The 20,213-nt window shown below is 33.9% G+C and overlaps 1 protein-coding gene across 1 annotated transcript in view; it reads right to left on the bottom strand.

The window, feature by feature from the left end:
• Window positions 1–20,213, bottom strand: part of swm (Zinc finger protein swm) — a 65,486-nt gene that overhangs the window by 33,763 nt on the left and 11,510 nt on the right. Inside the window, exons 5-8 of the mRNA XM_074178502.1 lie at window positions 13,175–13,500; window positions 12,488–12,989; window positions 1,722–2,544; window positions 1,279–1,605 (exon numbers count right to left, since the gene is read on the bottom strand). Of these exons, the coding sequence (XP_074034603.1) occupies window positions 1,279–1,605; window positions 1,722–2,544; window positions 12,488–12,989; window positions 13,175–13,500 (1,978 nt within the window). The remainder of the gene's footprint in view (window positions 1–1,278; window positions 1,606–1,721; window positions 2,545–12,487; window positions 12,990–13,174; window positions 13,501–20,213) is intronic.

Here is a 20,213-nt window from a genome sequence, read left to right as displayed (position 1 = left end):
TTGGGAGTTCATCTTGACTCGTCTCTTGCCTGGACCACCCACATCGGTAATCTTTGCAACAATCTAGCAAAATCTGTATATGCCATTGGGTGAATAGCTACAACGGCTGGTCAGAAAGAAGCTCTAATGACATACTACGCCTTGTTCCACTCAGCAATGAGTTATGGGTTGCTGTGCTGGGGTAATGCAAGCTACACCCATCTTCAAAGAGTATTTGTAAGCTTTTGTTTGAGAATACAGGAATCATGACTCTATTCTCACAAATTATCTTTGACAATGTTCTGCATGTCAAAGAAAATTATCACACCCTCACAACACACTCGGATATTCACTACTACAAAACACGCAATGGAAATAATATTGTGCCCCTCTTGAGAAGATTGGATAAAAGCAAATCAATTGGCATCACTTGCTTCAATTTACTTCCTGAAAAAATCAAACAGCTGCCACTCAGACTTTCCAGAAATACAGCGAAAAAACTTCTCACTAAAATATATACTCTGAGTATACTCTGAGTGAGTTCAATGTTACTCTTAAGGATTCGCTTGGAGATACATAGTGCATCTTTTCCACTTTTATTCCTGTTTCTTTATACGTTAAGAATTTTTAAAATGCATTTCATACTCTACATTTAATTTTATTGTTACATTTACAGCTTCTTTATGTAACTGTGCAATGTAGGTGACTTGTCCAAAATATTTGTATTTTTTTTTGGGCGCAATAAAGTTCTATTCTATTCTATTCATTTTTGAAATTATATAATTGTTACATTCATTTTGTTGAAAATTGAATTTACAAAATACAAATATTGCATAAGTCTTTTTTTGTGGAGGAAATCAGTTTTCTATGGATCTTTATGGGGACGGTTTGACATGGGTGCTTGGTTCACTCAGTCAATCGTCCAATGTGTGAGTCGATGGTTCAAGCCCCAGGCTGTACGCTCGATTTTCACTTGCTATCGTCCAACTCGTGTTAGGAATCGCACGTTAAAAGGTAAGACCTTCTTAGTCCTCAGCTCGCACAAGTTTTGACTTCTGAGGGTTGTCGTTCGTAGGGGTGCGATAGCTGGTTAACGGAAAGAAAATATTTTTTTAAACATATTCTCCATCATACTTTTTATTTTTTTCAGATTGTGGAAGATGAGAATATCTAGTCCATAGGCATATTTTAATGGGGCTTTTCCAATGATGAACTTTAACAAAAATAAAAAATTATCAACCCCTAATTCTTCATTTTGGGTTTATAAAAGGTTGAATGAAAATCATATTTCTTACTTACTGAGATTGTTTTTGCTCAACAAATGTCTACTGATTATTGGTGTATACCTCCTTGCCCCTCTTCCTCGACCTCTTGCACTTGCCACCTTTGCCCTTAGTTCTAGCAATTTTTTTTGAATTTCTGATGTATCTGCCCCTTCCTGTTGCTTTGTAATCAAGTCAAGTTCAGTATCCAACAGTTCACGTTGGGTATCCTCCTTGGTTTTCTTCTGTGGCAAGGCTTTAGCAGCTAAGGCGGCTTCTTCTAGATCTTTTTTAATAGCTTCGATGGCCTCTTGCGTTTTCTTGATAGTTTCTTTGATGACATCTCTCTGAGGACCAGGAGGAACTAAAATGAATGGATATGAGAGTCGAGATATTTTGCCTGTATTTTTGATAGTAATAAAAAAGATACTTTATGAAACAGACGTTGGTTGTATATCACAAAAAAAAATTATTTCTCACATTTTTCCATTTTGACTAGTAAAATCCTTTGTTGGGACAGTTGCTTCTCTAGTAATTCTTGTTTCTTTTTCCTCAAATCATTCTGCATTTTCATGACCTGTTTTCTTTGTACATCCTGAGTCCTTTTGACCTTTGCCTGTGTAGCCAACATCTCTTGATTCTTTATAATCGCCTCGGTTTCTTGAGCTTTGGTTTCATCTTTCGTCACTGGAGAAGTTACTTTGCTATCTGTTGTGTCAGAGTTTTCTGTAACAGGATTATCAGCTCTTGGTTGAACTAAATTTAAAACCTTATTAGTATTGGGAGCTACAATGTTTTGCACTCCTAATCGATCCTTAACTGATCTTGTCCCAGGAGGAACATTTTCCTGTTTACCTTCTGAGTTGTGAACGTTGTGCCAAAATACTTTAATGAACCTATTGTTCAACACAGCCTCTGTGCTCCTGTAAGCTGCATTAGCTTCAGCGTGACTAGAAAATGTAACTATGGCAGCTTCCGGATCACCTTCGTACTGAACTTGAATATTGTTGATTTTCCCAAACTTAGAAAAATGATTGTTGAGATGTGTTATGCTGTTCAAACCCTGTGGAACTTTTTTCAATTCTAAAGAACAATTTTGAGGATTTTTTGCACGAGGTCCTAAACGATTGAAGTCAAAATTTTTTTTTTTAAACACATTTTCATGATCCATGTTGTTCATGAAATTGGGTGGTTGATTATATATAGGTGTATATATTTCTGGCGGCTTATTGTCCATCACAGGAATTGGTATGAGTTCCCGGTTGATACTTGGTTGTGGTGGAAAAGCTCCCATCGGTGGAACCTAAAATAGAAATTAATACATCAATAATTTTCAACTTGTTGACAATTCAAGAAATATGAACGTGGGGAAATATTTATTAATTTAAATACACAAGAACAAATGTATCAGCTGTAACTGCTAGTAGAAATCAATTTAATAAAAAACAACAAAAATATACTTGTAGATCTAGAACCCTATTCCGTTGAGGATTTTTTTTTAAAACATCAGTTTTGAAATATAATTGTGTGACGTCATTTCATTACATGTTATAATTTTTTTTATATGTATAATTGTAGCATTTTTGAAAAAAAAAACATTATTATTATATTTATGAAAAAAAAAAACTAATCAATACAGTTTATTGTATGATTTTCACTATAAGGGTTTTACAAAAACCGCAACAGCGTGTTTCGCTATACAATAGCTTCTTCAAGGGTTTTTTTAAAACCCTTATAGTGAAAAACATACAATAAACTGTATTGATTAGTTTTTTAATATGGATTTTCATCAAGTATCGGCCAGTTCCATTCAATCATTATATTTATAATGGAATAAATCTGTGTAACAGGCTACCTAACACATTCACGAAATGTGACTCAATACAAAATTTCAGGAAAAACGCAAAGTACTTTTTTGAATATGCTAATTATATGCTCTTGAGAGCATAAAATGAGCATTATAATGTAATGATAATAATGTTAACATTAATATACATATAGACACAATAATAAAAAAATCTACTAATATTTGTCAATAAGTACTACCTACAATAATTAAAAATACAAAAAAATACCTACATAATAATTTGATATCACCTTAATGGTCTCTTAAATTGTTTAATAAATTCCTTTTAAACACAATATGACTGGTAGAAGAATTTCATTAGTTCGGACTTCCATTGTCTAATATTATATAAAAATGATTTGAAATCCCTAAAAGAACCAATACAAATGGAAAAATGAAAACAATTGTTGAAAATAACAATTATATCAAGCAAAAAACCCTTGAATTAAATTATAGTCAAATAAAATATAAGTAAAAAATAGAATTAAGCAAAACAATAAAAAAAGATTCCAAGCCAAGTTACTTCACAACGTTTCGATTGTTAGTATCCACAATCGTCTTCGGCTGATGACTGGACTAATTCCTCCAAGAGATGACTATTTAAGGGTCATTCGAGTACTTTCACTTATCTCCTCTTTCCGCTTCACCCGTTTAGCGGGAGATGACCGTTTGGCGAGAGTTGGCAATTTTTCGCTTGATTGTGGGTTTCCATATGTTGCATATCTCTACGCTAGCTTGGCTGAATACATTGTTGGACAACATGTATGAGGCTTCTTTGAATTTCTTCCTAAACCAGTGTTCCTCTCTGTGTATGATCTCAGCTTGGGAGCACTCGATGTTTTGTTGATTGGTCCAAACATGCTCTGCTATTTCCCCTCGCTGTGTGTGTTTCTTGTGCTCGGCAATGCGAACTTTCGATGGCCTCTTAGTTTCACCGATATAGGATTTTCCGCACTCTCAGGGTATCCAGTAAATGCAATTCTTGGAATCGCAGTCCTCGTTAAGTGGCCTGGTTTTCGTGAGACTGTTACGGATAGGGTTTCCTAATCTGAAGCAGGTTCTGATGTTGTACTTGGCCCCAATTCTCCTTATCCTTTCCGATAATCGTCTGATGTAGGGAAGTGCAAACACTGGTTGTGACGGTTTGTCTTCCTTGCGAGGCTCTTGCTGTCTTTTAGCCAAAGTCTGTTCCACCATCGCTTTGGGATATCCATTCCGTTGAAGATCATTTTTGATGTTGTCTAGTACCTTCTCGAGACCTTCCTTCATATTACAGAGCCCGAAAGCTTAATATAATTGTCATTTTCAGATATAGTTTTTAATTTTTCATTTGTATTGGTTCTTTTAGGGGTTTCAAATCATTTTATATAATATTAGATAATAGAGTCCGAACTATTGAAATTCATCATGAAACATTGTCTATCACCTTCAAACAAACTGGTAGAAGACTTTAAATTTTCAGGTAGACTGTTATACTTAATAAATCCTTTGAAAATGAGTGTTTTAGTGTGTAACTTTTTGTTTGCTTATTTACAAACAAATTATTTCTTCTCATTAAAAATTATAAAATTTGTCAAAATATGAAGGTAGAAGGCTATGCAACATTTTGTAAATATATATCATCGTTAAATATGTAAACCTACTTTCTATAGATACCACTCTAGAGTATTCAACATTAAAAATATCGGGGTACTCCTGTCACATTTCAAAATAATCCCCATTGCACATTTCTGTAGTTTCTGTGGAGTTCTCATTTTATTTAAATCAGTTCTGTATAGAAACGTGAGACAATATTCGAAATGTGGTTGTATAATGGTCTTATATATTGTTATTCGTGATGGCATAGTTAAGTGTTGGGACACTCTTGTAAAAAAATATAATAAAAAAATCTGTATGTAATCAAAATGGCATGTTAAGCAACACTTGAAATCTCTATCTATGAAACCGAATATGTAAAACATTTTCCTTGTAGTGAGCTATTGGTGAAATAATGAGGAAATTATTCGGGAAATCAGACAACAATGCAGTCTTGATATGACCTGTCATGCAGAAGTAACACTTCAGCCGTCTGTAGATAATCATTCAGTTAATTTGTTTCATCTCATAAAGTTCACTCAATAAGATATGTAAGTAAGAGCTTCATTATTTTGGTGATTACTCTATATAATGAAGAAAAGAGAATTGTAACTTTCTATATTTTTTACCACTTTTATTTGTAACTAACGTTACTGCAGTTTCGACTATAAGGACATTTTCAAACTTATTACATTAAACTAAAAATGGTTTATTACATTAGCCTTTATATAGCACCCCTGTAGGTAATAATAGAGGTACTTGGCTTGATTGAGTACCTGAGTTTACAATTTACAATGCGGATGTGCTAATTTGAAAACCGGTGAGTAAACTAAATCGATTTGATCATTTAACAGGTTGCACCCGCAATGTTTATGTTTGTGAATTTCCAAGGATTCTAAGTAATTGAGTTGGTAACCCTTCCTTGCATAGTGCAAAATTTCCGTATCGTTCCGTTCGGGAACTTGTGGTTGCATGCCAAAGAATGGTTTGAAAACGTCGAATCATTTTTCCCTAGTCTGAAAGACAGCATAACGTTTCTGGAAATTTCGACCACATCGTCCCACATAAACACTATTACACTCCGGACACTAAAGCTTATAAACTCCATACCACATGCCAGGTAACCTGGCATTCAGACCACATGCCAGGTTATCTGGCATGTGGTCTGAATGCATGTTATCTTCCACATTGTTTTTTCTGAAGAAACCCGCAATTATCGCTATTCTTTTTCCAAAATATGTTAGAGTTACCCATTTCTTGATTTCTGGTGGTTTGACCTGAGGGTATATTCTCTCTAAGTGAATTTACGGCTTTGTTTTCTAACTTCTGAATGTACCAAAAATATGTTTTTTACCCAGGTCGGAATTTACTATAGTGTGCCTAAATCAGATAGTAAATTCCGAACTCAGTAAAAAACCAATTTATGATATTCATGAATAATCTCGATGGCAACATTCTGTTCACACTCGAAACAGATATAGAGAAACAGATACATTTCTTAGACCTTACCATTACACTAGTGTCCGACTGAAAGTTCGGTTTCTGTCGAGTTTCGGCAAAAAACGGGTTTCAGTTTTGGCGGCAAACCTGCCGAAACTACGATCGAAATCGCATTCGGGAGTTCCCGCGCTGTGATCGATCATGTTCGGCGAATTGAATTTCATACAAGCGGCGAATTGAATTTCATACAAGCGACGAAGACATTTTGCGAGTCCACGTGCCTAATCATTTCATGACTCGTGACTAACTTTGTTATTTACTTTGTTTACAATACAATAGGTACTTAATAAGTACCTATTGTGATATTAGGTATAAACTTAAATAAGTAATTTTATGTTTATTATTTTTGAAAAACCATCAATGATATTCAAAAGGATCTACACCTACTCAAATAAACACCTCACCTATTTTAAGTACTTTCAAGGTGCAATTAATATTTTTTCTTAAATAAGGGTTTGTTATGTTGATTATCAATAAGTAAAAATGTTGAAGACTGCATAACGTTGTGATTTAAAGATAAAAAAATAAAGACTGACTGTTTTATAACGTTTTCTTTATTTTTTCCTCAAAACATAATCCTTGTAAGGAAGTTTCGGTTTTGGCCGAAACTGAGACCGTTGCCGAAATTCGTTTTCTGTTTCAATGTTTCAATGTTTTCAGAAAACCTAGCTATACAGACATTACCATCTCAAGCGATTCTTTCCATCCAGACAGTCATAAATTATCAGCCTACAATTCAATGTTGCACAGAGCACTCTCACTGCCTTTGTCTGCTAACAATCTAGCTAGGAAAATTGATATCATTACACGGATAGGTCATAAGATAACATATTTTGGAAAAAGAACAGAGATAATTGCGGGTTTCTTCATAAAAACAATGTGGAGGTGGCATTCATACCACATGCCAGGTTATCTTATTTCCTTTTCGATGCCAAAGATAAGGTGGACAAGTTTGAGAAATCTAGAGTTTATAAGCTTAAGTGTCCGGAGTGTAATAGTGTTTATGTGGGACAATGTGATTGAAATTTCCAAAAACGGTATGCTGTCCTTCAGACCAGGAAAAAATGATTCGACGTTTTCAAACCATTCCTTGGCATGCAACCACAAGTTCCCGAATCTAAACGATACGGAAATTTTGCACTATGTAAGGAAGGGTTACAAACTCAATTACTTAGATTCCTTGGAAATTCACAAACATAAACATTGCGGGTGCAACCTGTTAAATCATCAAATCGATTACTTTACTCACCGGTTTTCAAATTAGCACATCCGCATTGTAAATTCAGGTACTCAATCAAGTCAACACCGTAGTCGCGTGATGGGAATAGAGGTTCCTGATACAAGGTGCAGGGCCTGCCGCGAGGCGCCAGAGACCATAATGCACTTGATATCAGCATGTCCAGCATATGCGGTCTCGGCCTATATCCATCGACATAACGCGGCCCTAAGTGTGCTATATTACCATCTATGGCACTCTTACGGTATTGACGAGACACTGGTGTTGCCCTAAGCTCCGGGGGATATTAAATCCGTTGTGGGAAACGAGAAGTGCCGAATTTGTTGGAACTATTCGTTCCCCACCCTCAGGCTCATACAAGCTAATAAGCCTGATGAAGCCCTTCTCGACCACCAGAGCAAAACGATATTTGTCGTGGAGTTTTCAGCTCATAGCGAGACGAATATCGTCAGAAAAGAGGAGGAAAAACGGATAAAATATCGAGATTTTCTCTTCGAACTCCACAGACTCTATCCAGATCACTCTGTCAAGATGGTTGTTCTGATTATTGGAGTCCTTGGTGAAATGATGCCCTCTCTACTCTCGAATCTTAAAATCATACCGGCTTGCCTCACCAAGACAGAAATCTTAGCCGCACAGATGCAAAAGGCTGTCATTCTTGGCTCACTGCGCTTGCTCGGGGCACATGATTCTCGGGCCCAATGATCACTTACCCCACGGTGTGGGGAGTGGTCATTGGTTGATAATGCAGGCGCGCCCTTCCGAATGTATCGGGGCTTCGGGGGATAGGGCCTGACCAGCGCACACTACGGTGAAAAAAAAAAAATAATAATAATATGCTTTATTATCATAAGACATAATCTTGTAGACAAAGCTTGGGTAGTAAATACTTTAAAAAATGTAATACATACCAATTGAAATAAAAATAAAAATGGTGCATGGGTACAAACTATGTTAAAATGGAGGATATAAAAGATATGTATATATATAAAAGAGTAAAAGCCAAGTTTATAAAAAAGTCGACATAGAAAGTAACAACTTAGGAGCTCCTTAATAGGTAAAGATGAAAAATATGCGTAAGTCAGTTGAAAGCTATGGTTGAAATATTCATCCAAACCATTATTCTATACTGTATTTTTGTAAATTAGGATTGTTCTACTTAAATGAATAAATCAATCAATCAAAGTATAATAGGGTCTATCAGATAGAAATTATTTGACTAACTTCCTCAATTGGAAGTCATTTATATTGGCAGATCTTATGTCCATAGGCAAATGATTGTACATTTTTCCACCTTTGTAAAATATGGAGTATCTGGTAATGTTTTTAGTTGGCACAGTTTCATAGTGTGCTGCAGTTTCTGGTGTTATAATGGGAAGAAGATGCAGCAAAATTTAATATATCGCACCTTGAAAACAAAAGTGGCATTATACTAAAATGAGCAATATTGAGTTACGACATTTAGATTCCTAAAGCGCTTTTATTGCAAAAACGACATTTTATCTTAGTTTGAATACTTTTCCCTAGAGGCCGCTAGTGTCAGTTTGAACTTTTGCGTAAATGACGAAGAAGTCATTCATAAGGTGACACTATCCAGTTGAAGACAAGCATTCGGAGTGGATACACGCTGCGACGAGTAAAAAAAGTGGCATTTATGTATAGTGTTGTTTTAAGCATAATTCAAACTGATATTTTTGCTGAAGTAATAACTACAAAAAATGGCATTTTAAGTATAGGGTCGCTTATTTAGTTAAAGTAATATTGAAATAAATTTTCTGATGAACAAAAAAATGACATTTTATGTATAGTGTCGCTTATTTAGTTAATTGTACACTAGAATATTATTTTTGATGAATTTAAAAATGTAATTTTTTGTTATTGTCAACTATTGTCTGTCATAATTTTATGAATTGATAAAAACATGAATGGCATTATAACCATAGTGCCATTTTTTGGTTATATTTATTTCAAATCGCCATTTTTTTGTGAATAGAAACGGCATTTTCTTTTCAGTGTCTGTTTTTAAACAAAATTATGGTGAAATTATTGAAATATAGATGTTTTAAATCACTGTTTAAGTGTCATATTCCTCTTAGTGCCAGTAATACTATAAAATTAAGAGGATGAAAATGTTTCATTTTGTTAAATAAGCGTAATTGTGAGAATACCGCCACTGTTTTGTAAAATATGACATCTACAATGTTTTGAAATGATATTGTTATAGTGAATTATAACCAAAATTATGTTTTCCTATTACTTATAGAGATTTCGGGAATTGTTTTTCGTATATTTGGATGTCATTGTTGCATTTGAGAAACGTATTCTCTTCCTTGTTTAAGGTTATCAAAATGAATCCGTCAAGAGATAGGGGTAGAAAAATATTAATTCTAGCAATTCAAAACAAGGAAAACTGTTCAGATCCTGAAGCCTCAACATCCAATTAAAACAGTTTGTCAACAACTAGAGATTTCTACGTTTTATTATAAGTCTAAAATAAATTGCTTGAACTTCACCATCTCTGACCTTAAACTTGACAAAACTGAATGCTTCTTCTGGGATGAATCTTAAGGACACCGAGGAGCAAATGAAATAGGTACTTGTGTATTAAAATATTTGCAAAAAAAAATCTTCTTGTGCCGACGAATATCTGGACATAACTTTCTACTCTGATAATTGCTGTGGTCAGCAGAAGAGTTTATTATCGGAGTGTATATTTACGCAGTCCAATACTTAAAAATTAAGTCCATAACATATAAGTGCCTGATACGCGGTCATACTCAGAATGAGGGAGATGCTGTACATTCTGTAATAGAGAAACAAGGCGCTATTCGAGACGCTAAAAAACGTGGAACACCTTTCATTGTAAATGAAATGGGTTATGGTGATTTCATAGATATAAAACAACTACCAGTTCTTAGACTAAATAAAGATGTAGATGGCCAAATTGTAAAGTTGTCAGACATAGAAGTTATCAAAATTGAGAAAAATTAACATAATGAGATTAAAATACAGTACAAGACATCGTATTTTGATGATTTTAAAGAGCTTGATTTGAGTAAAAGAACAAATAGCGCACACTACGATGGAAAAAAAATAATAATACTTTTATTGCAAAACTATCATCACAATATATATATATATATATATATATATATATATATATATATATATATATATATATATATATATATATATATATATATATATATATATATATATAATTCATCAATTTTATTTCTTAAGGATTGTATATTCAATAAAGTGAGATTGAGAGATTTATATTCATTGTTAGATATTCCATTGTTGTCGTCTCTATCTACATGAGTTATATTTCTAATAGTTTCCTGAGCTATCCATAATTTTTTTTACATGCACGAACTTCAGATTGGACTCCTGTATTTTTCTCAGTACATTTGATTCAGTAATCTTCTTCAGAATGGCAGCATTACTCAGCAGATTACCTTCAGAATTATTGATATCCAGAAAAGAAATATTTCCTTCTGCATAATGGTTCAGTTTCCTTGCATAATCATTAATAATAATGTTGTATTTATAAATAATTTCATTGAATTTATGATTCCTGAAGTATGGTACTGAGGAAAGGATTATGTTTTGTATTGGTGCAATTCTTAAGCTTGCTGTTCAGTATTTTAAAAGTTGGATACCTTTTTGCTTTGAAATTATTAGATCCAGCAATAATTATTATGTAGTCATCAAGAGAGAAATTATTTGATAAATTAATAACATGGTCGATAACATTTTCGAAATAGGCACTACGTTTGATGATTGATTGGATGTTAAATGTATTACCATAGCTCCGATACAAAGTTTTGCCCAGGCCATAACCAGTTTCATGACAAAGAATGAGAAAATTTGGTTTGTTAATATTTTTGACGTTTTTGATAGAACGGCTCATCTCTGCATTAATAAAAGAACTCAGTGGTATTTTTTCAGCATTAACTTTACTCACATCATGGCACCCTGTACTCCAGTCCTTCTCTTCTTAACATGTTTCTGTTGATATCCTTTAGTACCAAAGCATCATTTTCCAATTTCTTTTATTGTTTTGTTTTGTGACTCTACTTTCTCAATATACTTCATCTCAATATTACGCAATTGTTTATTAAGATCTTCCTCTTTTTGGGAGACTTTTTCAAGGAATCTTATATGTTCATGTTTGAGTTTGTCAATGTAGCTCTTTTGGTTTTTGCTGTCTTCTATGATATAACTAATTGTTTGTTCCAATAACACACTTTTATTCAAATCATTAATGCAGCAGGTAATTTGGAAGTTATTGAGGAATTTATAATTGTTTTTATTCTGCAGTACACAGCTCCTGTGAAAAACCTTGAAGCAGCTTATGCATATATAATGATTTGACGGGAAAGATTGCGTCTTACAGCAGCCAAAGTTAGCCATGTTGTTATTAGCTTTGGTAACATTAATAGGAATAAACTCACTGTTCTAAACTTTTACATCACCAAATTTTCTTAAAAGTGTCTAATTTTGGTGGAATACGGTCAATTGTTTATCGTGTTTTTGCCGAATGCATTTTATCTAGCAGTTTGATACTAAATTCCTAATTTGAATCGTAATTTATCATCAGAAATTAAAGAAGTTTTCAGGACCGCACTTATACACACAACTATCTGTAGAATTTGACATTGCTACTAATGCTGATGCTAATGTAATGCTGCTATGCAATGATGCTAATGCTATGCTATGTAATGATGCTAATGTAAAAAAAAAACATTTTTAGTTTAATGAATAAGTTTGAACATGTCCTTATAGGACGAAACTGCAGTAACGTTAGTTACAAATAAAAGTGGTAAAAAACATAGAAAGTTTCAATTCTCTTTTCTTCATTATGATTTCCTACAACAGAGTAACGGCTACATGCATCAATTTATACTCTATATAATTTTTAAATAAATAAATATGTAGTAGGATTTTTTTGATACAATTTTGTAACCAATGTAAATTTACAAATAGAGGTGTTCTACTCTGAAATGATATAGATTTTTGCAATGGATAAATAAAATGACACAGATAAACAAAACATATTGTTATGAAATCTATATCACTTACCCTAGCAATTCCCATTGGTCTCGGTCCTCTAAACCTGGCATCCCTCCAGATATGGGGTGCCTGAGGATTGTATGGATGATCAGGCTGTAAAGGATGTCTTGGCCCCATCATAGGATGACCTGGAGCAGTAAGAACGGGGGTTGGTATAACTCCTGGAGTTACGACAGCTGGAGTGCCATTTGGGTTATAAGTCAGAACTCGAGTGAGAGTGGTATCTTCTAAAACCACTGGATCAATTCCATGATCAAAAGGGCACATTTCTCCACGCATACAATAACCTTTCTCGTCAAAATCCCTGCATCTTTTTTTACTGCCTTGTTGAATTGCGCTTTGGATGTTATGAGCATTATTTGCTAGCCTGGTATCCAAATCACCATGATTTGAATCTTGGGTTGGAGTTGCTGGTCTAGAACCACCCTCTTTATCCTTTGGTGGATCCCTATGATCCTTCTTTTCTAATGATCTTGATCTACTTCGACTAGCTGAAGATCTAATTCTATACCTGAAAAAAACTGTTTTACTACTTGATTCTTCCATGAAGGTAGTTTTTTAAAACCCAGAATTGATGAGAAATCTGGGTTATGAAAAAACTTTGACCAATCTATTGTAAACACCTATTGTCTCTTAGTTGGTACACAACTGAATGTGTTAGTAGCAATGTTGTCTTGAAATTATATAATTTATTACCTATTTCTGTGGGAGTGCCTTGGACTTCTAGAACGAGACCTAATTCTCATTGGAGAAGGAGTACGAGAAGGCCTCCTAGTGGCGTATCGTCTTGGAGGCGATTTATTTCTCCAAACACGTGGCCGATCTGTACGGTCTCTCTTGTCTCGATCTAACCTATGTTGTTCTCTGTCTAGTCTTTCTCGATCTAATCGTTCTCTGGACTTTTCTCTTGATCTTGATCGTTTGTTTCTGTCCCATGATCTAGAACGAGATCTACTACGATTTCTGGATAATGAACGATGACGAATAGGAGATCGTTTTCTAGGGAGCCTTTCATCTCTTTCCTGCAAATAGGTGTTGGTGGTAAAACTTATAATTATACCTTCACCAAGTTACTTGTTACTCACAGTAAATAACAGAGCAACCATTATATTTAAATTCAAATTTATGAAGCTACACCTTTCAAACATGTCGCAAAATACAATTACAATAGGTAACTTTGACATAACGAAATATGAGACAATAAAATGAAACAGACTAATGTAATGGTAAACAATACGATGAAATAATGAATCTTAAAATGAAACACAAAGTGATGATAGAGATAGATCTTCGGTCTATGATCACGCAGGCACGGTAAAGAAAAAGTCATCGATACTATATAAATAATTTTCTGTAAGTGAATATCTTTTGAATTTACCAATGCTTAGAGAGCGTTCTATGAGGGGTAGGATATTGTAGAGTTTGATATCGATAGTATCGTCCATTCTTTGTAACCGGGTTTGAGGAGTGATCAAGTTATCTTTATTTCAAGTATTGTGAGCATGTATGAAGTGGGTAGAAGTGCACACGTGTGTCTCCGGAGTTCTGATATAAAGTGAAAATTTTGTGGTTTCTTTACCTTCGAAAATTTCAAATTCAATATCAAAACAACAGTGATAATACCGTGAAAAACTTTATGAAGTGAAACATTAAATTCAAGTTTTGAGTTAATGAAAATTGAATATTTAAAATCCATATAGTTAAACTGGAACTTAGCCATCCTAAACAATCCCTTTCGCATCTGTTCACAATTAGGCAAGATACGTGAAAGTGATATCCGAATCTCAAGTGCCTGAACATTCCATAGAATAGAAATAAAGATTTGTTCTTGTTTCGTCAATTCGTGATTCGTCACCTGCCCCAAAATTTCTTGTTTCGTCACCTGTACCTTTTTGACCTTTTCGCAGGTAATATCTACAATAATCTACACTAATATTATAAAGAGGAAAGATTTTTTGTTTGAATTGAATAGGCTCCGAAACTACTGGGCCGATTTAAAAAATTCTTTTACCATTGGAATCCTATATTATCCCTGATTGTATTTTAAGGCAGTACGAAGTTTACAAGGTCAGCTAGTGTTATTATAAACAAATAAACTCAACTAGCGCAGGTGCAAAGATGAGGTGACGAAACATGAACACCTTAAGCAGGTATATTTTGCAGTTGACAAAACAAGAATAAAATGGGTCATAACAGGTAAAATTTTCCTAGGTGACAAAACACGAATTTACGAAACAAGAAACTACCAAAATAAGGCACCCTACAACCTAACATCTGAAAGTGACAGGTCAGGACTCAGTAAATATCTCTATCTCAGTCCGACAAGTGAATAGTAGATAAGAGTGAAACTCCAATAACAATAGACTTTTTCAAGTGGAAAAACATTGTCAAAATTCGTGATTTTCGGATCGAAGTATTTTTACAAGTGACATCTTGTGATGGAATAACTTTTATCGAGATTTGAGGTACTTAAAGTGCATGTTTGAACAATCAAGCAAGCAACAAAACTATATCTGCGGCCTTTTTTGTAGTTTTTTGTGCATAAGTATAAAAAAGGCCTTATCTAGTGACAAGTTATTTATTATTTATACGTGAAAAACCGATAAGAGCAAAAGAAAGGGGAATCTCCTTCAGTAAATCAGGAAGCCAGTGGCGTAGCCCTTTTTAAACAAAATGGTAATGTTTAGATGCTGTAAAACCAGACCCTCTCCCTATTATTTCTGTGTAAACTGCTCCAGTATGTGTCACAAATCATGTGTTCTAAGTAACAAGGGGAAATTTCAATTGTTGAGTGGTCCAACAATAATGTGTTGTGAAAAACAAAAAACAAATGAAATATCCCTATTGGAAATAGAAAAAAACATTCTAGAAAAAACATTAGAGGATATGGAAGAAGAAAATGAATTAAAAAACAAATATATATGGTAAAAATGAACTTACAGAAACAGAAATTCGTAGAAAACGCTATCAAAACTGAAAGAAATAATGAATATCAGTGAGGAAGAAATTTCAATAGCCAAAGATAAAATTGAAGAACTCGAAACCTAGTTAAGATTGACACGTAAAGATCATACTAATTCCGAAACAAACTACATCCGACACAAACCACAAGGAAAATTAGCAAACACAAAATAGCCAGTGTACAAACAGAATTAACCGTAGAAGATATCACAAATTTACAACAAAATAATGAAATTTTTGGAAATGAAGCAGAAATTCTGAAATATGACATGAGGAAACTAGAAGAGGACATACGGGAGTTTACAACATTGAATGATAATATGATCACATCCATAGAAGTTTCAACTGCAGAAAATGATCTATATAGAAAGGAACTGGAAAAGTGGAAAAACTATGTAAAATGTAACATTGTACAAAAGACAGACTTTAAACAAAACATATGTCGAAACAACATTCATGATTATCAAGAGGGTAGAAGAACTCAAAAAAGTATATTTACAAAAACACGGTAGTCAAGATTTAAAAAAAATTCTCATATTAGGTGATAGTAATTCAACTGACTTAACGAAAATATTAAACAACTTTCAGCCTAATAAATATTTAGTACAAGCTTTTATCAAACACAATGCTGAACTACAGGATATTATTGTTGATATCAAAAATCTGACTGAGTCGTTTACATTCAACGACCAGCAGTAGGTTTAACAAATGGTATGAGAGGTAAAGGGGTAAATGAAAACATATTTGACGCATTTAAGGAGGTAAGCTTGAGAACAAATATTATAATTTTTTCAATCCCTAGATGGGCAAAAGTTCTCAACAAATTTATTGAAGATATTAATATAAACATTCATCATGAAGTCAAGGAAATGAAAAATATTGTATTTTTGCATGTCAATTCAATACTGAATTACTCAAATGTTTTATTTAAAAAAGTTCTCATTTTTAAATATGTAGGTAAAGTCAAATTGATGGAAGGAATAATAGAAATGATGGATAGAAGTGGAGGAATAAAAGAAAACAGTCAATCAAATTGGATCGGCAATGAAAGTGTTTATGAAACTGTTCATAACAAAAAAACTAGTAATATTGAATGTACTAATATTGCTCTTTCTAGTCAAGCAAAGTCAGATAACAATAATGAAAATACCACTGTCATTCACGATGATTCTTTTTTAGAAACAGATTTCCAAAAACATCCTGTATAGACAATAATTTTACTTTAGATAATTTTATTTTATATTTCAAAGTGTACCTGCACATACTGATGAAATTAGGACTTTTGTGGGTATAAAAAAATCCTCAATGGTATGTTTGTCGGAAACGCATGTTACTGACGATATATTTAATGCAGAAATTAGTATAGAAAACTATATATTGACTAGAACCGACAGTAGAAGTAGACATACAGGGGGACTTTGATATTGACTGAAAAAAGTTTAACGATAGTTGAAGTGTTCAAGGAGTGTATTGATAAAGTGTTTTGGTTAACGGGAGTATCGGTGTTTTATACAGGTCTCCCAGTAGTAGCATAGCATGATTTTTGCAATTGTTTGAAGATTGGTGTGAAGAAAATGTAACTGAAAGAAGTTCTAGAATAATAATTTGTGGAGATTTTAATTTGAATTTTTTAGAATCAAATACAAATATTTTAAGATTAAAGAACTTTATGGATGACGTGGGTTTTTCAAACTCAATTGATGAGATAACACATTTAACTGCTACAGGAGGGTCAATGATAGATATAGTTTTCAAACAGGTTTTAGAACTGGGCATAATTGCAAAACAGCGGTCCAAAGTGTTTTATTTGACTGGAAAATGTGGACAGATCAAAATATGAATGTAGGAGCAGTTTACTTAGATTTGAAAAGAGCCTTTGAGACAGTAAATAGGAAAAGACTCCTGCTTAAATTGAGAAATTATGGAATATCCGGTACAGTCTATAAATGGTTTGAAGATTACCTTTAGGTAATCTTGCTCCGAAAATCATGGATTTCATTTGGTAAGTAAGGATAGGTTCGTCTTTATCTCTTCCCCTCCACAGAAAACGCTCCGAATCTTGATCTTCATTTCGTATCCATATCCTTAAAAACATTTCTTCGATGTCTCCCATTACAGCTATTCGATTTTGACGAAAATTGAATAAAATGTTTACTAAGGAATTCAAAAGATCAGGACCTTTTAATAAATTTTCGTTCAAATTGGTTCCATCTATTTTGGCTCTGGCATCAAATACGAATCTGAATTTTTGTCATTTACTAGGATATTTTACTGCAAAGTGTGGCAAATACCAGGTTTTGTGAGACGTAACGGCGGCTTCTTCGCAAGTCAAAACTTTTGCGTATCCTTTTTCAACGAAATTTTCAATCTTTATGGAATATTGCTCTCCAAAATGCTTATCTTTCTGAATTTTCTTCTCTACAGTGAATAATCTATTCAACGCGGTAACTCTGCTGTCTGGCAAATTGATATTTTCTTTCTTCCAAAGCAAACCAATTTCCCAGTGGTTGTTTTCTAACTGGCGACATGTTTCTTCCATGAGTTGAAACGCCTTTTTGTCTTCTTCTGAAATATGATTGAATTTGTCATTTTCAACTCCCAAATTATCCATCAGAATAGTTTCATTCACTAGTTCTTTCAATTCGTCATCTTCAAAAACATCATTTTTCATATAACACGTCATAGAACAGTGAGAGTCGACTCGATGTTTGAAATATGATTAGTTTCCATGAGCCACCCATCCTAATTTGGATTTTTAAATAACAGGTGCATTGGGAGGCCCCTGTATAACATCTCTGGGTATTGTTAAATCGATGTGGTCCTGGCCAATCAGAATCAGCGGTTTTGCATTTCTGAGATTGACCAATGGAATTCGTGACAGATGATTTCAAGTTGTCGCTAAATTTTTGACATCTACAGATTGAACAGGAAGTTTCACTGATGGAGCATTCCCTGAATTTTCAAATTGACACGTTTCGATTGGTTTTCTGTATAGGAAGTACAATTGGTCCAATACATTTTCAATGGATCATTTACACCATCCACTCCTATCTCCTCGGCAAGGTTGGAGAGTCCATCAAAGTAACCGTACTTCCTTCATCAAAAAGCGCATATGTTTTCATCGACTTTTTGGGGCCGATGACAGTGACAGGAAGTATTCGAAGTAAAACGGTTTTATATTCGGTTTGAATCTGAAGAAAATGTTCATTATTAAAACAATCTGGATTCTGTGTTTACTCTTCTTTCTTCTCAGCTGTGATATTGAAAGCAGCTGAGTTTGCAAGTTCTATCCCTGCAATTGGTTTGGATTTAAAACATTATTTGGGTGGAGTAAACGATTATGGTATTTTTCGCATTTATGCAGACCACGTCTTCGATTTTTACATTTGAAAGTACGATGAGATGAATTGAGGCAAGAAAAGCAAACCTTTTTTTCTTTCACCCATTCCCATCTCTTGTCAGTGTCGAGACGCATGAAATGGTCGCATTTGTATACGGAATGAGTAGATTTAGAGCAGAATCGGCAACACTTTTCCATTGATGAATTTTCTGTTCCAATGAAAACACCCCATATACGGGACTATTGATGGAGAATGTGAAATAGAAGGTTTACATAACCAACAAGCTGCTGAAGATTCTTCTTGTAACCACTCTGAAAACTCTTTCAACGATGGTGTAGGTATGTCTTTGTATTTCTTGACAATAATTCTTGCTCACTGGAACTGAAGGTGTTCTGGCAATTTTTGAACGAGCTGACTAAGAAGTTGGCTATTGTTAATATATGTTTCCATTTTCAACGATTTTGCAGTGACAGTAAGGTTAAGAACCGAATTAGCAAATTTTATAAAGAATATTGGAAAACGAGTGTTCACGGGTTCACTTTGTTCATCATGGATTCCATTATAAATTCAGGTCATCCAAATCTAGCCTCTAACGTCTCAAGTATGTCATTGAGATTATCTGGAGAGACAAATAGTGGCTTCACTGCATCTAAAGCTTCATTTCTCAGGGCTTTTTGTAAACGTAACAAATTTTCTTCATCAGAGTAAGTACATGTTTCAGTGGATCGTTGATATAGAGAAATAAACATCGGCCAATCCTCAACATTGTCGTAGAAATAAGGAAGTTCTTTCCCCACAACATTCCTGCAGGATATCTTAGAAGACTCATTGTGGATTTGATTTTGTTTAGTTACTAATTTGAATGCATCTGTTATTGCTGAAGTGAATTCTTTCATAAACTGATATGTTGTGATTGGTTCATTCATTAACTTTTTGGTTCCTGGGTTTGACTGCTTTGAATATGGAAAACTATTTTCCAATAACCAGTCAACAACTTTGCCATGAGTATTTTCTATTGAAATATCTGATAACTTGGCGTGTCAAAGAGAATCCATTTTTCTACTTCTTTCAATGCTTTTTTTATGTATGCTACTTTCCACACTTTCACTTTGCTTTTTGAAGATTTTTCTGCTTCTATAGACGTTTGAATCTCTATAAATGTTCTAATTTTTGTTGTTCCAATTCTAATTTTTGTTGTTCAAATTTCAATTGCCTATCTTCTAATTCTTTCTGTAGTTGATTTTCAGCCTGCAACTTCTTTAATTTCAATATTTTCAATTTACTTGCAGTTGAGCTAAGTGACTTGGTAGATTTTGATGACTCAACTGATTCATTTGGTGTATATTTTGACGGCGGGATTCCAACAGTGGCTCTGCTAGTTCTTCGAACAGCACCTTCCTCTCGTGACATCATTCAACTGGGATTTTACAAAT

This window comes from Leptinotarsa decemlineata, unplaced genomic scaffold, assembly GCF_025532065.1.
Source record: "Leptinotarsa decemlineata unplaced genomic scaffold, Ldec_3_MD MMD2_tig00003902_RagTag_RagTag, whole genome shotgun sequence".
Taxonomy (NCBI): domain Eukaryota; kingdom Metazoa; phylum Arthropoda; class Insecta; order Coleoptera; family Chrysomelidae; genus Leptinotarsa; species Leptinotarsa decemlineata.
Note: the sequence above shows the minus strand (reverse complement) of the source record. Positions and strands in the feature narration are given on the sequence as shown.